The sequence below is a fragment of the Canis lupus genome, chromosome 7, assembly GCF_011100685.1.
Source record: "Canis lupus familiaris isolate Mischka breed German Shepherd chromosome 7, alternate assembly UU_Cfam_GSD_1.0, whole genome shotgun sequence".
Classification (NCBI taxonomy): domain Eukaryota; kingdom Metazoa; phylum Chordata; class Mammalia; order Carnivora; family Canidae; genus Canis; species Canis lupus.
In genome coordinates, this window is record NC_049228.1 from 77,816,381 (window position 1) to 77,836,095 (window position 19,715).

General features: G+C 49.7%; 1 protein-coding gene and 1 long non-coding RNA gene across 3 annotated transcripts; one reads left to right on the forward strand and one right to left on the reverse strand.

Annotated features, from left to right (window-relative positions):
- Positions 1-1,436: 1,436 nt before the first annotated feature.
- Positions 1,437-19,341, forward strand: TUBB6 (tubulin beta 6 class V). Its single transcript, XM_038543910.1, has 4 exons — positions 1,437-1,598; positions 1,958-2,066; positions 4,113-4,223; positions 17,846-19,341. The coding sequence occupies exons 1-4, from the start codon at positions 1,542-1,544 to the stop codon at positions 18,907-18,909; spliced, it is 1,341 nt and encodes a 446-aa protein (XP_038399838.1). The 5' UTR covers positions 1,437-1,541; the 3' UTR covers positions 18,910-19,341.
- Positions 4,254-7,278, reverse strand: LOC111096834. 2 transcript variants are annotated; one of them, XR_005362714.1, is made up of 3 exons: positions 6,822-7,278; positions 6,344-6,444; positions 4,254-4,292 (listed from the first exon to the last, which is right to left on the reverse strand). It is a non-coding gene; the product is annotated as an uncharacterized LOC111096834 (long non-coding RNA). The 2 variants fall into 2 exon arrangements; XR_005362713.1 differs by having other exon boundaries at positions 6,344-7,278.
- Positions 19,342-19,715: the final 374 nt, after the last annotated feature.

The following is a 19,715-nucleotide window of genomic DNA, read 5'->3' on the forward strand; positions in this document are numbered from 1 at the left end:
ACACTTTAAGTGTCTGCCGCATGAGTACATGAGTGAGTGAGCCCCGCCAGCTAGAAGTGTCCAGTAGGCCCAACGGGAGAGGGTGTGTGTTTGTGGGGGCGGGGGGGGGGGGGGGGGGGGAAGATGAGCATGCCCACAGAGAGGGCTGGCAGCAGGGGGGTCAGGCTGGTGGGGCAAGCAGAGGGGTGTGGGGAGAATGAGGGCATCTGAGCAGGGAGGCAGAGGGGCCAGCCCCTACAGTGAGGACCCTGCTACCTGTTGGAGGGTGTGAAGGGAACAGGTGCCCAGGAGGGGCTGGGAAATGGGAGGACTGGAGTTTAGAGAGAGGCCAGGGCTGCGCCGTGTTATAACAGAAACATGGGGCCATGCTTTGCCTAGGCACGGTGGTCTCCAAGTCCCGGAGGGGGCTTAGCTGGTTGTCAGGGAGTCGGCCTGTCTTTCCGCGGCCTGGAGGAGAGGCCTGTAGGTTAAACTCTCCTCCTCCGGCACTGCATTTGCCTAAAGAACCTCCACGCGGCCCGCCCGCTCCGAACAGCCCAGGGCAGCGCTTGGCCCAGCAGGTCCCCGCGCCCCGCACCCGCACCCGGAGCAGGGGAGCTGAGGGAACCGCAGGGGTGCAAATCCAGGCCTCTGCCTCCCCCGGGGCCAAAGAGCTTTTTCCTCGCGGACTCCCAGTGGAGAGGCAGGGGGTACGCGGGCGCGCGGATGTGTGTGTTCAGGGTCACATGCAGCCAGGTATTGCCTTTAACTGAACCCCACGACACGCGACTCAGAGTCGCCGGATGGGGAGGGTCCCCTATTCCCAGGGGAGAGGCGGCAAAGCAAGGACCTAAGAACGCCCAAGTTAAGGGGGGGACGAGTGTCAGAGTCACGCGAGACGCTCCACTTTTCTGCCCTAAAGCCCGTCTCCCCGCAGGGTGTGACCCCAGGGCGCGGGTCGGGAGCCAGCGGGGCCAGCCCGGGCGGGGGAGGCCAGCGGGGGCCCAGGAGGGCCGTGGGGGGCCGCAGCTCGGGGCGCCCCGGAACCCGGCCGACGGCCCGGGGAGAGCCCGCCTGTGCACCAGGGCTCCGCGGGGGAGGCTCAGCGCAGGGCGGCGGCGGCAGAGGGCCCGGGAGCGCCGGAGCGCGCCCTTCCCCGCCGCCGCCCCGCTTTCTGAGCCTCCACCCACTCACCCCGCCTCCGCCCCCAGCCCGCGGCAGGAGGCTCGGTCCCCGGCCTGGCCTCCCCGGCAGGGTCCGCGGGTCCCTCCCGGTCCGCCCTCCGGGGGCAGCGCCGCGTCGAAGACGCCCGGGGAGGATGGCCCAGGGGCCGGAGCCGAGGGGGCGGGGGCGGGGGTGCGGGCGGGGGCGGGAGGCCGGGGCGGGGGCGCGGCGGGCGGAGGGGGCGGTGCGGGGAGGGCGAGGCCCGCGGCCATTGGTCGGGGCCGGCGGGACGGGGGAGGGAGCGGGCGGAGGGTCGAGTCCCGGGGAGCGCGCCGGGGCCCGCAGTCGCCGCCCGGGTCCGAAGAGCCAGAGCCCCGAGCGCAGAGCCGGCGCCCGCCATGAGGGAGATCGTGCACATCCAGGCGGGCCAGTGCGGGAACCAGATCGGCACCAAGGTGGGCGGGCACCGGGCTCCCTGCGGGTGGGCAGCCGGCAGCCCGGGGCGTCGGGGCTCGCCCCTCGGTGCGCGCTCCCTGCGCGCGGGTCCTCCGAGCCCAGGCCGGCCCTGCGCGGCCCCGGAAGGCGCCCGAGGAGAGGCGCGGCCGCGGGGGTCCCCGGGCGCCATCCCCGATCCTCACCCGGGCTGGGAGCGGCCGCGGGGCGGGGGCGGGGGCGGGGGGGCGGGCGCGCCTGGAATTCGGCCGCCGAGCCCCGCGCACCCCGCCCCCCGGGCCAGCCCTGGCGGGAGTCGCGGCGAACGACGCCCCAGGCCCCGCGTTCTGACCTGCTGTCCCCCCGCCTCCCTCTTCCCAAGTTTTGGGAAGTGATCAGCGATGAACACGGTATCGACCCAGCCGGAGGCTACGTGGGCGACTCGGCGCTGCAGCTGGAGAGAATCAACGTCTACTACAATGAGTCATCCTGTGAGTAGCGCGGTCGGGACCCCGCCCTTCCCCGTCGGACCCCGCCGCCCCCCTCCAAAACCGTCGCCCCCCCCCCCGCCCTCAGATCCTGGCCGCCCCCCTCTGGGACCCTGGCCACCCCCGCCCGGACCTCGGCCACCGCCGCCAGGACCCCGGCCTCCCCCTCCGGGACCCCGGCCTCCCCCCTCCGGGACCCCGGCCTCCCCCTCCGGGACCCCGGCCTCCCCCGTCTTGGACCCCGGCCTCCCCCTCCGGAACCCCGGCCTCCCCCCTCCGGGACCCCGGCCTCCCCCCTCCGGGACCCCGGCCTCCCCCCTCCGGGACCCCGGCCTCCACCTCCGGGACCCCGGCCTCCCCCCTCTCGGACCCCGGCCTTCCCCCTCCGGGACCCCGGCCTCCCCCCTCCGGGACCCCGGCCGCCCCTCTCCCGGCCCGGCCTTCCTGCCGCGGGACCACGCCCACCCCCGGCCCGCCCCCGGCCGCCCCCGCCTGGACCTGGCCCTCTTCCTCTGCGACCCCGGCCTCCCCGCTCCGGGACCCGGGATTCCCGGGCCTTCGACCGACCCGAGGCTGGTGCTCAGGATGCCGCCCTCCCGCGAGGGCAGTTTGTCCTTGAAAAATGGTCCCGGGACACGGCAGGATGCCCGACTGACTCCTTCCTCACCTCCCCCGGGGCGGGAAATCCGCCGTCAGTTTGTTTCAAACAGTCGAATTTGGCCTATCACAGGGCCTGAACTCTTGAACTAGACAACCCGTTAGTGTTGTGAAATTACTTACTGGGTCACGCCTGACTTTTTGCTTTGCTTTGTTTCTCGGTTTAAAATGTATCTCTTAATGGGGTTGCTTGGCTAAAAATCTGAAAAGCGCCCCGTTAAATGATTTCTCTGATTTTTTTTTTTTTTTTACCAACCTCCAAAAACATGTTGTGCTCTCAGGAAGCTGAAACTACAGACAACTCTGGATAATTGGTGGAGTTCAGTAAAAATTCCGGGCTGTGGCTTATCCAAGTTTGGGAATAATATCACCACCGCCCTGGACATCTGTCCTGTTATTGTGGCTAGATGTATACATTATTTGTTAGAATTTTTATTATAAATGTGATAAGTGCCCTTCATAAAACAACCAAAAATTAAGACTCTCAAAGAACATCCAGAAAATGACAGATGCTACCTTTCCGCATACACAACACATGTCCCCAGAATTACTCTGGTTTTTGGAGTCACTTGCTGTTTGCTCGAAAGCTGTGAAGAGCAGGATACGGAAAGCACTGGGTTTTATTCGTTCAGCAGCTCTAAGAAAAGGTCTGGATCAGCAGGGCATAGAATATGAAATTTCTACGTAGCACTAAAGAAAATTTTAGTTATACATTTTGCCTCCTGTTAACCCTTAGGTCTTGCTTGTTTATGTCCTTTCTTCAGTCTGGGTGTGTGCGTAGCAGGAGTTGTAGGGGCAAATCCTATGTACAAGCTCATTAGCCATGGCCAGTAGGCATCAAAATGTGCTTGCTAGCAAAAAGGCTACACTACACTCATTTGTAAATGAAAGTGTGTCCCAGAACAGCCCATGGGATCATACCTATAACTAGGTGCTACGACGATAGCTTGGATTCACGTGTGTGCACGAAGGAGGTGCCCCAAAGTGCAAAGAATGTCAGAGCAACACGGCAATTTGCTGCAACAGATAGTTTATTTCCATGGGGCTGAAAAAGTACAGTTTCCAACAGGAAAGAGGTGTCAGGGTGAAGTGGAAAATACAGGAGGCAGGAAGTCAGGAGACCTGATTTCTCATCCTGCTTATCCCTGGAACTTCCCCTGCCCATTCACACTTGGGCTGGTTTCCTCGCTGGGGCAATTTAAGGTGGGGTTGTGTTCCCACAGGCTCCTCCCTGTGCTAAGGCTCTCTGATTCTTAGAAAGCCAGGTCTGTCTCTGAAAAAACTTTGCTTTGTACCATCCGGGAAGCTCCACTGGGGGGACTTGCTGTGCGGCAGTGCATCACTCTGGAAACCAGAAAGTGACCCTTGTGGGTGGGCTTTGTTCTCTTCCAGCTCAGAAATACGTGCCCAGGGCTGCCCTGGTGGACTTGGAGCCTGGGACCATGGACAGTGTGCGGTCTGGGCCTTTTGGGCAGCTTTTCCGGCCTGACAACTTCATCTTCGGTGGGTTCCATCTTTCCTGCTTTCTTTTTATTTTTTTTTTTTAAGCATCAAACTAATTTATGGGTGAGACTGAAAGACAAAGAAAAGCTTAGAATGGAAATCAGCAGCTCCCAGTGTCATTACATTACAATATTTTTAATTCTTAGCTTTTCTTTAGGAAAGCAATCTCTGTGTCTCCAAATGAAATGTTTATATTGATAGTTACTGATTTAACAAATATTTTAGACATGAACTTTTTTCTTCCCCTTATAAATGATCATAACATGATAATCATTTGTTTTGGTTCCTATTTTGCTCATCTTTTTTTTCTATTTATTCATGAGAAACACAGAGAGAGAGAGAGAGAGAGAGAGAGAGGCAGAGAAACAGGCAGAGGGAGAAGCAGGCTCCATGCAAGGAGCCTGATGTGGGACTCGATCCCCGGTCTCCAGGATCACACCTGGTCTGCAGGCGGCGCCAAACCACTATGCCACCGGGGCTGCCCCCTATTTTGCTCATCTTTTAACTGCAGTGTGTTTATACCTATATTTCTCTTTCATGACCTATAGACAGTTACTCTGCTTCCTTCTTAAAGGCTGGCACCATATGAATTTTTGTTAGAATTGGGCAATTCCTTCCCTCCCTTCTACACAAGACATGGTCAAGCACCTGTCCCTCTGCACACTCCCAAAGAAAATTATGTAACATTAAACGAAGTGGCACCATTAGTACTACAAGCTTCTGTCACCCTGTAGCCATGGTTTTTAGAGTCAATGTTACTTGAAAAAATACTTAAAGGAGAAAAATTCAAACTGTGCAAGAAAAGCTGAATCCTGAAAGATTTCATTGGTACACAAACTGATGACTCTGTAGCAGAATCTGGCAGTGACCTGTTATAAAGGTGACTCAGCAAGATGAACATTCACGAATCCTTTGGGTATCATCCCCTTCCCTGTCACTCTGACAACAACACAACCAGCAGGACAGGCAGAGCTTCTGATAAGAACTAGTTCAAAGATTGGGCTGTATTTGGCCCCAAGCAAAGACCCTTCTCTACCCTGCTGCCCACATGTGGCTGTTTAAAGATAATAAAAATTACATAGAATCAATTCACTTCCTCAGTTGCACTAGCTACATTTTGAGTGCTCAATAATTAAATGTGGCCAGCGGTAGGTACCTCATGGAACATGTGGGACAGTTCCTCCAGGCCTCAGTAGAGGTACTGTATGGAATGACAGGGATAAAGAGAGAAAGTGCAAAGGCACTACACAAACACATGGCCGTTCATAACCACTTCTACCCTAAGAGCCAAGATGAAACCTACAGGATGTGTGGCAGACGGGAAAGTGTTCCATCGACAATCATATTTTAATGTTGGAAACCACACATTCACTCATGTTCTTTCTGAAAAATTACCAGTGTAATTGAATAAGAACTGTGCCTAGAGAGAACAATACCACTTGGCAACAGAAGTACCTCAATCAACAACAAACACAGTTTTGGTGCCCATAAAAGGCAAAATGTCTTACAAGGAAATGAGAGACCCTTAAGGCTGATTCATGGCTTAAAGTTAATGGTGGTATAGAAATTACATTTATCAAAGATCTTTTTTTTTTTAAGATTGATTGATTGATTGATGATAGACATAAAGAGAGAGAGAGAGGCAGACACAGGCAGAGGGAGAAGCAGGCTCCATGCCGGGAACCCAACACGGGACTTGATCCCGGGACTCCAGGATCGCGCTCTGGGCCAAACCGCTAAGCCACCCAGGGATCCCCACATTTATCAAAGATCTACTTTCCAATCCCTTCCTCAGAAGGCACCAGATGGGGATGATTTCATGGAGGGTAACAGATAATCCTCTGCTACTTAAACCCTATGTATCTAGGGTATCTCCTACACAGTAAGTGCTTGATAAATATTAGCAACATCATAGGAATGCAAGGATGGTTCAACATTGAGAAGTCAGCTAATAGGTTAAGAGAGACAACATCTTCATAGGTGCCCAAAAATATTTGATAAAATTCAGGATAGGCCCCTGACTTGTAGAGGACAAAAACCTTTACATGCAAGCTGGAAGGAGAAAGATACTCCCTCTATTTAAGAATTATCTACCAAATCCATAGCAATGTCACACTCACCAGTGAAGCATTAGAAGTATTCCCAGCAAAGTCACAAATGAGAAAAAGATGTCTATTGTGTCTTCTTCTATTTTTCTATTGTATTCCATGTTTTGAAGTTTCTAGCCAGTGCACAAAGACCAGAGAAAGAAAAGAGATACAGATCATTTAAAGGAAAAGACAAAATTATTATTTGAAGGTGGAATGATTCTCTTGGATTTTCCAGATAGGCTATCCAATGAATAGTTATTGGCACTTTTTAAGACCTCAGTGAGGCAGCCAGACACAAGATAAAGACTCAGATGTTATTACTGTGGGGTGACCAGCTGTCCTGATCTGCCTGGAATTGGGGTTTTTCTCAGGACACTACCCTCTCAGTGCTGAAATTGGTAAACTCCCAGGCGCCCTGAGACAAACTGATCTCCTTAAAGGCAATAATCAGTTATAAAACATAATGGGAAAATATCCTATTCACAATAGCAGCAAAAGTTATAAATACCTAGGGACAAAATTTTCTAGTAACTGAGAATGAGGAGGAGTCATTAAAACAAGATGCTCATCTCCCAGCAGACTGGGTGGTACTTTAAAAACTAACTGCTAGTATTGGTGTGGTTGTTCGGGAGAGTAAGCTTTAAGCATTGTCAGAGAACAACTTAATGGATTCAGCAAATCAAGAATTTTGATTCAACAGTTTCTGTTCAAGGAATTTGTCCCGAAGAAATGCTGGCACATGCATTAGGGACATTGCGTATTGGTTTCTAGAAGAGCTGAACCTCTTTGCCGGCCTCTGCCCCCTTGCCCTTACCACCAGCTGGATGGGTCTCTGACAGTTCAGGGGACTGCTTTCTCAGCACCTGTGATAGAGACTCAACTGGGAGAACCTTAGTACCCGTATGCCCAAAAGGAAAAAAGGACAACTCCCCCCATCCTCCTTTTTTTTTTTTAAGATTATTTATTTATTTATTTATTTGAGAGAGAGAGAGAGAACATGCCTGTGAGAGCAGAAGCAGGGGAAGAGGCAGAGAAGGGGAGAAGCAGGCTCCCCGCTGAGCAGGCCCCCCCCCCCATATCAGGCTCCATCCCAGGACCCTGGGACCATGACCTGAGCTGAAGGCAGACACTCCACCGTCTGCCAGGTGCCCCCCAGGCACCCCCCTCTGCTTCCTGACACAGATCAGTGCCATCTTGAACTTTCTCTCACTGCGTGGGTATAGATCACTAGCAGCTATGGGGCTCTTGCGCTGGGTCACTGAGTTAGGGTACCCAATAAGAGAGCACTGAACAGGGAGAGGGGGACCTGGCAGCTGTTTTCAGCCTCTGGCGCCTCTGGTGCTACCAGTTTCCTTCTTGGGGCTCCTTCAGCCGCTAGTGTGAGGGATGAAGGGCCCCCACACATCCAGGCTCTGTAAGGATCCAAGTGAAGCGATAGCCTGTCTCGTCCACGTGCACAAAAGTCACTTCCACACAGAAATCTGCTTGGTCTCTTCCCTTGAAAGCTTAAGTGATTTTTGGTAAGAGTCTGAGAGGATTGCTAAGGTTTCTTGAATCTACCTCAGTCTCAGGAAACTCACAAAATTAATAGATTTCATCATTAAGCAAAGTATACAGTTGAGCCCTGAACAACACAGGGCTAAGTGGAGGGGTGCCAACCCCCTGCACAAACGTTTACTTCTAATTTTTGCCTCCCCCAAACCCAGCTACTAATAGCCTACTCTTACTGACAACATAAACAGTAGATCAACACCTAGTGTGAGGGTTACATGTGTGTATCCCATATTCTTACAATAAAGTCAGCTGGAGAAAAGAAGGTATTATTAAGAAAATCATAAGAAAGAGAAAATACATTTACGGAACTGTGATTATTTATCAAACAAATCTGCTTAAGCAGCCCCGTGCAATTTAAGCCCATGTGGTTCAAGGGTCAGCTGTACTTCTTGTTTGATACGCAGTACATGCTAGGAGATTCACAAGGACGAGGACGAGGAGGGGGGCATATACAGTGGAAACCTGGGCTGTCCCCCTCTGTCCATGCAGGGCCCTCCCAGAAAGCCGGCTCCTACGAGGTGGCCTTCTTGGGGCAGGTGCACATTAGAAGTGGATGCATGAGTTGTTGAGTTTGAATATATAAAAATATGGTAAAGCTTTATTTATGTAAAATGCCTGGCTTTCCTGCTCCTAGGTAGGACATAAGACAATGTAAAGACAGCCATAGACGTGGCCGTCTAAAACACCCAGTGAGCTGAGAGAGTTATTTCAGTTGCAGCTGTGAATTCATTTAAGCTCTGGGTTTCTGGCAACTAAATTCAAAAAAGGAAGCCCAGGACACAGTGGTCATCATCATAAAAAGGAGAGCCCACTTTGTTCTACATTATTTGTATTTATTTATCTTAATTTCTACTGTTTTTTTTTCAACAAAAGCTAATATAGAACTGCATTATTAAAAATTAAGAACTAGAGTAAAAAAATTTATTCTATATGACCATCATTGTATAATGGTCATTGGCATTGAGGTATAGTTTTACCTTTTCTTCCTGTTTGCTGATTTTCATTATTTGTAAACACTGTATCCCTTGGATCTTTTCCCCCACTGATATTATATTTAAGCCATGTTTCATGTTTCTAAAAGTTTAAGTTTTTAAAATCTCTGATTTTAATAGTTGCATAATGTGTAATTATTTATTTCATAATGGACAATAATCAGGGAGTGGTTTCTTACCAAGTTTTGCTCTAAGAAAGAAAAATCAGAATATAGGGGTGCCTGGTTGGCTCATTCGGCGGAGCATGAGACTTTTTTTTTTTTTTAAGATTTTATTTATTTATTCATGAGAGACAGAGAGAGAGGCAGAGACACAGGCAGAGGGAGAAGCAGGCTCCTCGCAGGGAGCCTGATGTGGGACTCGATCCCGGGTCTCCAGGGTCATGCCCTGGGCTGAAGGCAGTGCTAAACCGCTGAGCCACCTGGGCTGCCCAGCATGAGACTTGATCTCAGCGTGATGAGTTCAAGCCCTAGGCTGGGTGTAGAGCTTACTTAATTAAAAAAGAAAAAAGAAAGAATATAGTAATATGGAATCTAGATGTTTGCATCTTGGTTCATATAAACTGATCTGTGTTTCTAACTCTGTCAACAGAATAGATCCTCAAGAGTAAAATTACTAAGTTAGAGCCTGTGAACATATTTAAGCCCATTATACATTTTGCTTTAGTCTTTCAACTGGGTTAATGCCACCAGCAGTGTTTGAGAATGCAGCTTTTGCTCTGCTTTTGCCTGAAATTTAACTTTTAAAGAAACGTATCAACTGAGGGACTCTGAGCAATATAACTAACAATGCTTTAAGAAACACTTTACAGGAAATGGAAAAAGAACTTGGCAAGTCCGTATAAACTATATAAGTTGTCAATATAAGAAAAAAGAAACTTGTACTCCCATAAACAGGACTTACACATAGAGAAACCTAAAGACCCAATATTAAATACAAAATACAACTCAGTGAACCGTGTTCCCACAGGAAGGGGCTGTTAGCTGAAACACACACACAACCTTTTTTGCCTTTTTTTAAAAAAGATTTTATTTATTTACTCATGAGAGACAGAGAGAGGCAGAGACACAGGCAGAGGGAGAAGCAGGCTCCCTGCGGGGAGCGGGACTCGATCCCAGGACCCGGTGGTCACAACATGAGCTGGAGGCAGAGGCTCCACTACTGAGCCACCCGGGTGCTCCCCTTCTTAAGAAAAAGTAGAAAAGCATTATCTAATAGTACATTGTTTAAATTTAAGATATTCAAACTCATTCTTGTTACATTGGGCTTCATGGAACTTTGTTATGTTTTATTTCTTAAAATGGGTGGTAGGTGTGTAGATATTAAGCATGTTTCAAAGCCTTTCACATGCGGTTAAGTCAGTCACGAGAAGTGTCGGCATTGATGAGGTGATGGCTCTTGTTGGCGCTTTCTAGAAGAGGTTTCTGATAGGACCTTGGAGGCCATGTGCCTTCCCCGCCTTCCTTGTCTCTCATCCAGCCCATATGTCTGCTCAGGGTCAGGCGTCCCCTCAGCCATCACTCCTGTGAAGCCAAGACCTGTTAAGGTTTTAAAGAGGCTTTCTGAAACAAAAAAATATACATGGAACAAAAAGAGACTTCATGAAACTGGATCAAACTTCTGACGTACTAAGCTAGTTTCTCATGGCAGCAACTTCAGTGATGGTGGAAGTCTTCTTTGGTTGAATTTATTTGAACTAAAAACTGAGAGAGCCTAAGAAAGATCTTTCTCATCTTTCTAGCTGTCTGTAAGTGGGACAAAATAGTTGAAGAACAAATTCACATAGACCATTTAATTATCTAATCCACTCTCCTTGTAAACCTTCAAGAATGTTAGAAATGACATTGGCATTTAAACTGTCTCCAGGATTCTTTCTTGTATCTTTGCTTCTTTGTTAGAACATGCATCATTTTTTGATTCAGAATATTTTAAAATTTTAGCAGATTGTACTGATGTGAAATAGCTTTAAAGTAATTTTTCAAGCCAATAACTGGGGTGCTGGGCTGGCTCAGTAGGTAGAGTATGTGACTTTTGATCTCAGGGTCATGAGTTCAAGCCTGGTGTTGGGTGTGGAGCCTACTTGCAATAAAAAAAAAAAATTTAATGTAAAGCCAACAGGATTTTTATTTTTTATTTGTTTTTATTGAAGCTTGATTTGCCAACATATAGTGCAACACCCATTACTCATCCCATCAAGTGCCCCTTCTGTGCTCATCACCCAGTTACCTCAACCCCCTACCCTTCTCCCCTTCCTCAACCCTTTGTTCGTTTCCCAGAGTTAGGAGTCTCTCGTGGTTTGTCACCATCTCTATTTTTCCCATTCAGGTCCCCTCGTTTCCCTTATAATCCCTTTCACTGTTTCTTATATTCCTCATACAAGTGAAACTATATAATGTTTGTCCTCCAATTGACTTACCTCACTCTCTCCAGTGAAGTAATAATTATATACCCTCCAGTTCCATCCACGTTGAAGCAAATGGTAGGTATGCATCCTTTCTCATGGCTAATATTCCATTGTACATATAGACCACGTCTTCTTTATCCATTCCTCTTTCGATGGACACCGAGGCTCCTTCCACACAGTTTGGCTATTGTGGACATCGCTGCTAGAAACATCGGGGTGCAGGTGTCCCGGCGTTTCATTGCATCTGAATCTTTGGGGTAAATCCCCAACAGTGTAATTGCTGGGTCGTAGGGCAGGTCTATTTTTAACTCTTTGAGGAACCTCCACACAGTTTTCCAGAGTGGCTGCACCAGTTCACATCCCCACCAACAGTGCAGGAGGGTTCCCCTTTCTCCACATCCTCTCCAACAGTTGATGTTTCCTGTCTTGTTAATTTTCCCCATTCTCACTGGTGTGAGGTGATATCTCATTGTGGCTTTGATTTGTATTTCCCTGATGGCAAGTGATGCGGAGCATTTTCTCATGTGCTAGGCCAACATTATTTTTAATTAAGAACTGTAAATTGTTTGAATGGGCTTATTTTGTTAAAATAATAGCATGCTTGTTATAGGGAATGGAGAGGTATCCAGAATATATAAACAGAGTATATTGTTTGAGGAGACAGTTGTTTTTAAGTTATTCTCCATTTAATGAAAGAGGCAGCATTGTCTAGGAGATTGTCCATCCCCCAGTAGCTTCAGAGCTCACTGTTTCAGAGTTGGTCAATTACAGCGAACCAGTGTCATTCTATCACTAGGTGTGGTTTGAAGTGGTTTGGTTTTGTTTTTAGAGATTTTATTTATTCATGAGAGACAGAGAGAGAGAGAGAGAGAGTGGCAGAGACACAGGCTGAGGAAGAAGCAGGCTCCATGCAGGAAGCCCACTGTGGGACTTGATCCTGGGACTCTAGGATCATGCCTTGAGCCGAAGGCAGACGCTCAACCGCTGAGCCACCCAGGCATCCCTTGAAGTAGTTTTTAAAAAAACACTGACTTGAACTAATGTATAATTTTAAAAGTGAAAGTTATCTGTGCTTAAGTTTTGAACATGAATATACCTTAAAAACAACTTTTTTCTTAACAAATTGTTTGTTGTATTGCAGAGACAGTGGGAGTGAGTTTTACAGGAGAAAATGGGGCACCATGGGATCCCTGGGTGGTGCAGCGGTTTGGCACCTGCCTTTGGCCCAGGGCGCGATCCTGGAGACCCGGGATCGAATCCCACATTGGGCTCCCGGTGCATGGAGCCTGCTTCTCCCTCTGCCTGTGTCTCTGCCTCTCTCTCTCTCTGTGACTATCATAAATAAATAAAAATTTAAAAAAAAAAAAGAAAAAAAAAAAGAAAATGGGGCACCAGAAAGCCTCTTTCTGCACATGTAACTTTCCCTTCCAGATTTGGGGCTAGAGGGGGTCAGGGAGTACTTAATGGTCACCCAGTGTGAGCAAGAGGTAAGCCAGAGGGTGGCCTCTGAGAAAGCCCTGGGGACCTGTTGCAACCTGCCTGCCGAAGCTTGAGATTGCAGCCTTGTGTTCTTCGGGCCCGAGCCGCCGATTACTGTCACAACAGCTCATTACAGAACATGTTCAACTTATGACCCCCAAATATTTAACTGGGAACATCTGTTGCTATGAGACAGTGGCAAAATATTTTCAGAAGTCACTAGCTTCTTCCTTTTGTCGAGAGCAGAGGACATCTCATGGCTACTCATGCTGTAAATACTAAGGAAGCTGAGGCAGCCGTGTGAGCTGAAGGAAGAATCGAGCTCCTCGAGCTTCCCTTGCTGTGGCTGCAGGCCCGCCTGAAGCTCCCTACCTGTTGTCACTTGCTGTTTCCTGCTCCGTTTTAATGAAATCATCTCTTGACCTCTTTCTTTTTAAAAAAAAAAAAGATTTTATTTATTCATGGGAAACCCAGAGGCAGAGACACAGGCAGAGGGAGAAGCAGGCTCCGTGCAGGGAGCCCGACATGGGACTCAATCCCGGGACTCCAGGATCATGCCCTGGGCCGAAGGCGGCGCTAAACCACTGAGCCACCCGGGCCACCTCCTTAGCCTTTCTGACAATTGCCCTCGCCTACCTTCCTCTGGGAAGGTGTGCTCGTCCTGTCCCAGCTCCACGAGTGGGCTAGCCCTGCACCTTGTCCTCCTGGTGCACCTGGCCGGGCTGCAGCCTGCTGGATTGGTGGGGAGGTGTGGACAGGAGCCAGCGAGGGATAGGAGGGACAGTGGCCATCTGTGAGTCCTCAGGGCGGGACCAAAGAGACCCTCTGTTGGTCAGGGGGCACAGTCACCTCCTAGACCAGGAGATGGCCTCAGAGAAGGCTAAGGGGCCAGTGCCCTTGGGGTGGCTGCAAGCACGGAGGGGCTTGCTTCCTGCCCAGCCTGGGCCCTCGAGGAGCCCCGGGGCTGCCAGGCCCATCGACTAGGTGCCTCTGAGCAGGTGGGGCAAGGACAACCAGAGTGAGAGGTTGAGCTCCCTTGTGACGTAAGGCTAAGACCAAGGAGCAAGGGGCCAGCTGTGTCTTATTCCCATGAGCAGTCTGCCCTCCTGGACATGTCACTCTTTAATATTTAATATTTAAATGTGTTTAATGTTTTCATCATGAAGTTAAAACTGTTTGCACGTTTTCTTCAAATACACAAGTCTGTAGTATCAAAATGGAACCTCCTCACCCCTTATACAGATGACTGTGAGATTTGATTCCCTGGGGATACCTGGTGCTGTACATGGTGCCTGGCCTTTTCCTATGGACACATGCACTTGTGCGTATGTCCCCCCACCACCCCCCAACTAGCAGTTGACTTGGTTTTTCAGAAAATGGGATCATGCTACACATACCATTTTGCAGCTTCTTGAAAAGTTCATCAACATAACTGGGACACCCCCTGTGACAGTCAGTGCCTTGCTGCTGAGTGAGTGTCCTCATGTAGTAATGCCTCCATTTACTGAGATTTTTAAAACTTCCCTTAAAGGCATGTTTTCATATTTTAATTTTCTCTTGATTATCAAGAGACATGTTAATATGTAATGTTGTAACTTAACTATCCTCTTATCCCATCCTTCAGAGCCAACCACGATTATTAGTTTACTGTGTATTTCTCAAGTTTATTTCTTAAATGCGTTTTATTTTTTTTTTAAGATTTTATTTATTTATTCATGAGAGACACAGAGAGAGGGGCAGAGACACAGGCAGAGGGAGAAGCAGGCTCCACAGAGGGAGCCTGATGTGGGACTCGATCCTGGGACTCCGGGATCATGCCCTGAGCCAAAGGCAGACGCTCAACCACTGAGCCACCCAGGGGTCCCTCTTAAATGCATTTTAAATCTTTTAATAAAAGTTTAAAATATTCAGTTTGCTAGCTAGTAAAACATGTACTTGGCCCAGGACTCAAACGGAGCAAAAGGGTCTACAGTGAAAAGTTGGTCTCATTCCAACCCCAAGTTGGTGGCCGCCAAGACCCCCCCCCAGAGGTGGCATTGTGGGATTCCCGTGCTCATTCTGTGACACACATACGATCACAGCCAACAACATACACCATTTAGTATTTTGGGTCCCTCCCTTAGCAATATACTTTGAAAATCTTGCCATCCCAGTACTAGGGCTGATGGCTGCTCTTGTTCCTTTGATAGAAACAAGCATTGATTTAACCAGTCCTCTGTTGAAAGACATTTAGACTGTTTCCTTTTTTCTTCACTATTATTACAAACTTCTCCTCAGTCTCAGCACATATGGGTCTCAAAGGATACGTCACTTTCCACACGTGCCCATAGACCTGTCTCAGCAAATTTGTACAAGTAAGATTGCTGAGCCTAAGGGAACGGATTTTGATCTGCCAAGTTGTTCTCCACAGAGGCTAGTCCCTGCCGTGCACCCCCGCAGCCCCATGGATGGAGGGGCCTCCCCAGCCCCAGCCAGCGGTGTTCGCCAGCTTTCGGAGCTCTGTCGGTTTCACGGGAGAAATTGAATCTCCTTGTTTTGATGTGCATTTCTCTTGTAAGGAATGCATCAAATATTGAAGTTATTTGAATTTCCTTCCCTGTGGAGTGTTTATATCCTTTGCTCATTCTCCTAAAAGTTACTGTTTTCCTTACTGATTTGTAGGACTTCTTTAGATATTTAAGGAGGTTATCCCTTTGTATGTGATATGAGTTGCTAGGAGTCAATATATTTTATTTATTTATTTTTATTTATTTATTTTTATTTTTTTGTTTATGATAGTCACACACACACACACACACACACAGAGAGAGAGAGAGAGAGAGGCAGAGACACAGGCAGAGGGAGAAGCAGGCTCCATGCACCGGGAGCCCGATCCGGGATCGCGCCCTGGGGCAAAGGCAGGCGCCAAACCGCTGCGCCACCCAGGGATCCCTCAATATATTTTAAACTTACTGAGGAATCACAGGATTTTGGTTATTTTTCCTGTTTTACAGACTTCCACCTAACACCCACAGTGTTTAGCACGGATAAATGCTGTGGAAGACTCAAGCGACTTTGAGATAAGACCCATTCCTCCAAAGTAGGCCCCTGTAAGGCCACACCCACAGTCCATGGCAAAATGTGGGGGCCCAGCACCAGACCTCAGTCAGAGGGCCCCCATCCGCTTGTCTTCCCTGATGTAGCACTGGGCCACTCCCGGAAGGCAGCCTGATGGGGTCACTGCTCTCTGGCTCAGCTTCCCACTGGTGTGCCCGGTGGCAGGTATGGACCTGCCTGCCTAGAGCAGAGAAGCTGGGTTCTGGATGGTGATTGTGGGTTGTTGCCACCAGCTGGGTATAGACAAAAATCGAGTGAACATCTTTGGAATGAGTGGAGAGAGGTCCATACAGTATGATTGCAGCACTGTCCTAGCTCTGAGCAGAAGGACAAACCAGCCTGGCATCTCTGCTTCCTTTCATTTTTTTTTTTTTTTCCTTTCATTTTTTATATCCACTTGACACAGTCAGATCACCTGCTGGCTCCTGTGGTGCATCCTGGTCCTTTTGATTCAATACATAGGGAAAGTGTGTGATAGGGATGCTAACAAATTTATTTTTAAATTATTTGTACATTCTTTTTATTTTTAAAAAAATTTTAAAGGAATTTTTTAAAAAGGTTTTATTTGACAGAAGAAGAGAGTGCAAGCATAAGCAGGAGGAGTGGCAGGCAGAGGCAGAGGCAGAGGGAGAAACAGGCTCCCCACCAAGGAAGGAGCCCAATGTGGGGCTCGATCCATTGATCCTGGGATCATGACCTGAGCTGAAGACAGATGCTTAACCCACTGAGCCTCCCAGGGGCCCCTATACATTCTTTTTAAAACTAGATTTGATATACCCTATTTACTAAATAAACACAATGCCTTTTAATCATCTTCCTTCTTAAATAACTTATAATTTTGGCTATATAGTACATTGCCTTGATACCAGTTTAAAAAATGAGAAACAGCAGTGCCTTGTCTTTATAGTTTATTATTAAATAGAAATATTACCTCTCGCCATCAGAGGGGCAAAGCCAGGCATAGAGGTGGGGGAAGATGAAGGTTCATCATAAGCTTGAGGAGGTCAGCCCTGAGCATTGACCTGACTGCTTTTCATAATTTACCCTACACTGTGCTCTAGAATTTAGTTCTCAGTGTTTTGTTTTTTTTAATAATCCTTGAAATGTGTATTAACCTATTGATTTGGATTGAAAAACTCATGTTTTTCTGACGGAATGTAAGTTCAGTTCAGAGGACTTCTCTGATAATTAGGACTGCCTTTGCCAACTAGAGTATATGGCTTGTATTTTTTATAACCCGGATAAGCTGAGCTTCATCCTAAAAATTCTTTCCAGTAAAAATATATTCAAAACATTTAATTAAAAAATCGTATTGGCAAAAACATTTTTAAAAATCATATTGGCAAAGTTGCATTGGAATTAATATTTCCATTTCCCAACTCTTTCCAAGTATATTGGATTAAGAAAAGTGCCTTAAGGGGTCCCTGGGTGGCGCAGCGGTTTGGCGCCCGCCTTTGGCCCAGGGCGCGATCCTGGAGACCCGGGATCGAATCCCACGTCGGGCTCCCGGTGCATGGAGCCTGCTTCTCCCTCTGCCTGTGTCTCTGCCTCTGTGTGTGTGACTATCATAAATAAATAAAAATTTAAAAAAAAAAAAGTGCCTTAAGTAAAAGGCAACACTTGGGACGTCCGGGTGGCAAAACCTTTTGATTTCTCCCAGACCCAGAAGGGAAGAATGAGCCAACTGAGGTGGTTTCCGGTGCTGCCTTCCACGGAATTGAGTTTGGGGCTGAAAGATGTGTTTTTTTCCATCACCATCGTAAAAGTATAAACAACAGAGGGGCCTGGGTGGCTGGGCCGGTTAAGCGCCCGCCTTAGCTCAGGCCCGGATCCCGCAGGGTCCTGGGGTCGGGCTGCTCAGCGGGTGCTGCCGCGTGGCGAGCCTGCGTCTCCCCCTGCTTGTGGTCTCTCTTCCGCGTCGGATAAATAAGCGAAAGCATGAATAGCGGTGAGCTCCGCCCCCGGGGCCGACCCACCGAGGCCTCACTGTCGTGTGCTTTGTCGCAGGACAAACGGGCGCAGGCAACAACTGGGCCAAGGGCCACTACACGGAGGGCGCCGAGCTGGTGGACGCGGTGCTGGACGTGGTGCGGAAGGAGTGTGAGCACTGCGACTGCCTGCAGGGCTTCCAGCTGACGCACTCGCTGGGCGGCGGCACGGGCTCGGGCATGGGCACGCTGCTCATCAGCAAGATCCGCGAGGAGTACCCCGACCGCATCATGAACACCTTCAGCGTGATGCCGTCGCCCAAGGTGTCGGACACGGTGGTGGAGCCCTACAACGCCACGCTGTCGGTGCACCAGCTGGTGGAGAACACGGACGAGACCTACTGCATCGACAACGAGGCCCTGTACGACATCTGCTTCCGCACCCTGAAGCTGACCACGCCCACCTACGGCGACCTCAACCACCTGGTGTCGGCCACCATGAGCGGCGTCACCACGTCGCTGCGCTTCCCGGGCCAGCTCAACGCCGACCTGCGCAAGCTGGCCGTCAACATGGTGCCCTTCCCGCGCCTGCACTTCTTCATGCCGGGCTTCGCGCCGCTCACGGCCCGCGGCAGCCAGCAGTACCGCGCGCTCACGGTGCCCGAGCTCACGCAGCAGATGTTCGACGCCAAGAACATGATGGCCGCGTGCGACCCGCGCCACGGCCGCTACCTCACGGTGGCCGCCGTCTTCCGCGGCCCCATGTCCATGAAGGAGGTGGACGAGCAGATGCTGGCCATCCAGAACAAGAACAGCAGCTACTTCGTCGAGTGGATCCCCAACAACGTGAAGGTGGCCGTGTGCGACATCCCGCCGCGCGGCCTCAAGATGGCCGCCACCTTCATCGGCAACAGCACGGCCATCCAGGAGCTGTTCAAGCGCATCTCGGAGCAGTTCTCCGCCATGTTCCGGCGCAAGGCCTTCCTGCACTGGTTCACGGGCGAGGGCATGGACGAGATGGAGTTCACCGAGGCCGAGAGCAACATGAACGACCTGGTGTCCGAGTACCAGCAGTACCAGGACGCCACGGCCAACGACGGAGAAGAAGCCTTCGAAGACGACGAAGAGGAGATCAATGAGTAGAGGAGCGTCCCAGCCTCACAGACCACGACCACGGGCTCCACTCCGGAGCCTGTGACCCCGAGGGCCCCTGCAAGGCGCTCTGCTCCACACGCCTGGGTAGAGGCCCCTCACCAGCGCAACGAAACCGCACCGTCGGTCCTCCGGAAGGAAGGAAGTACATGGAAGATCGGCAGCCCTACCCAGTCGAAACCTCAGATGACACACTTCCTGCTGGAGGACCCCAGACGACAATTGGGCCATCAGGGAAGGGCCAAATGGATTGACCTCTCACCCTGTTAAGCGTTCAGCCTTGCTGAGAGTTAGCCAGGAGGTTAGAAACAGTGTTTTTCATCCTTTGTGATGGGATCTGAAGCTGTGCAGTGTTGCCTTACTTTGAAAATGCAATATAGAACTTTAAAACAACCTATTCATAATAAAACACTGAAACTCTTCCTTTGCCTCTTCCAGCTGTTTCCATGATAGATTTGTTTGCGTGCTTACGATGGTTCCTTGGGTACCTGTGTCTTCCTGGGGTGAACTGCCACTGCCACTCAGTGATTGAACTCAGAGGAAAGGCTTTCCTGGAACTGCAGGCCTTCAGGGTGGCACCAGAATTCTCCTGAGTATCAGAGTAGCGCACACACAGATAAAAGCCCCTCGTCCCCATTTTGCAGCCAGCGCGTAGACCTCCCACAGAATCTTTGATCCTGGGCTACTTAGTCCCAGCCTTCCCTAACAGCTGCGCTAAGCTTTGCCAGAGGAGCTACAGAAAAAAGCCTTTGCCAGAGGCTCCAGGCTTCCGGCCAAAGCAAGGGGGATGTGCAAGC

What these genes read in the sequence shown, in the direction of transcription:
- TUBB6 (XM_038543910.1), top strand. Translation starts at nt 1,542, where the DNA reads ATGAGGGAGATCGTGCACATCCAGGCGGGCCAGTGCGGGAACCAGATC. An exon ending in CTACTACAATGAGTCATCCT is followed by an intron (nt 2,067 to 4,112) that starts GTGAGTAGCGCG and finishes GTTCTCTTCCAG; the next exon opens with CTCAGAAATACGTGCCCAGG. An exon ending in GCCTGACAACTTCATCTTCG is followed by an intron (nt 4,224 to 17,845) that starts GTGGGTTCCATC and finishes GCTTTGTCGCAG; the next exon opens with GACAAACGGGCGCAGGCAAC.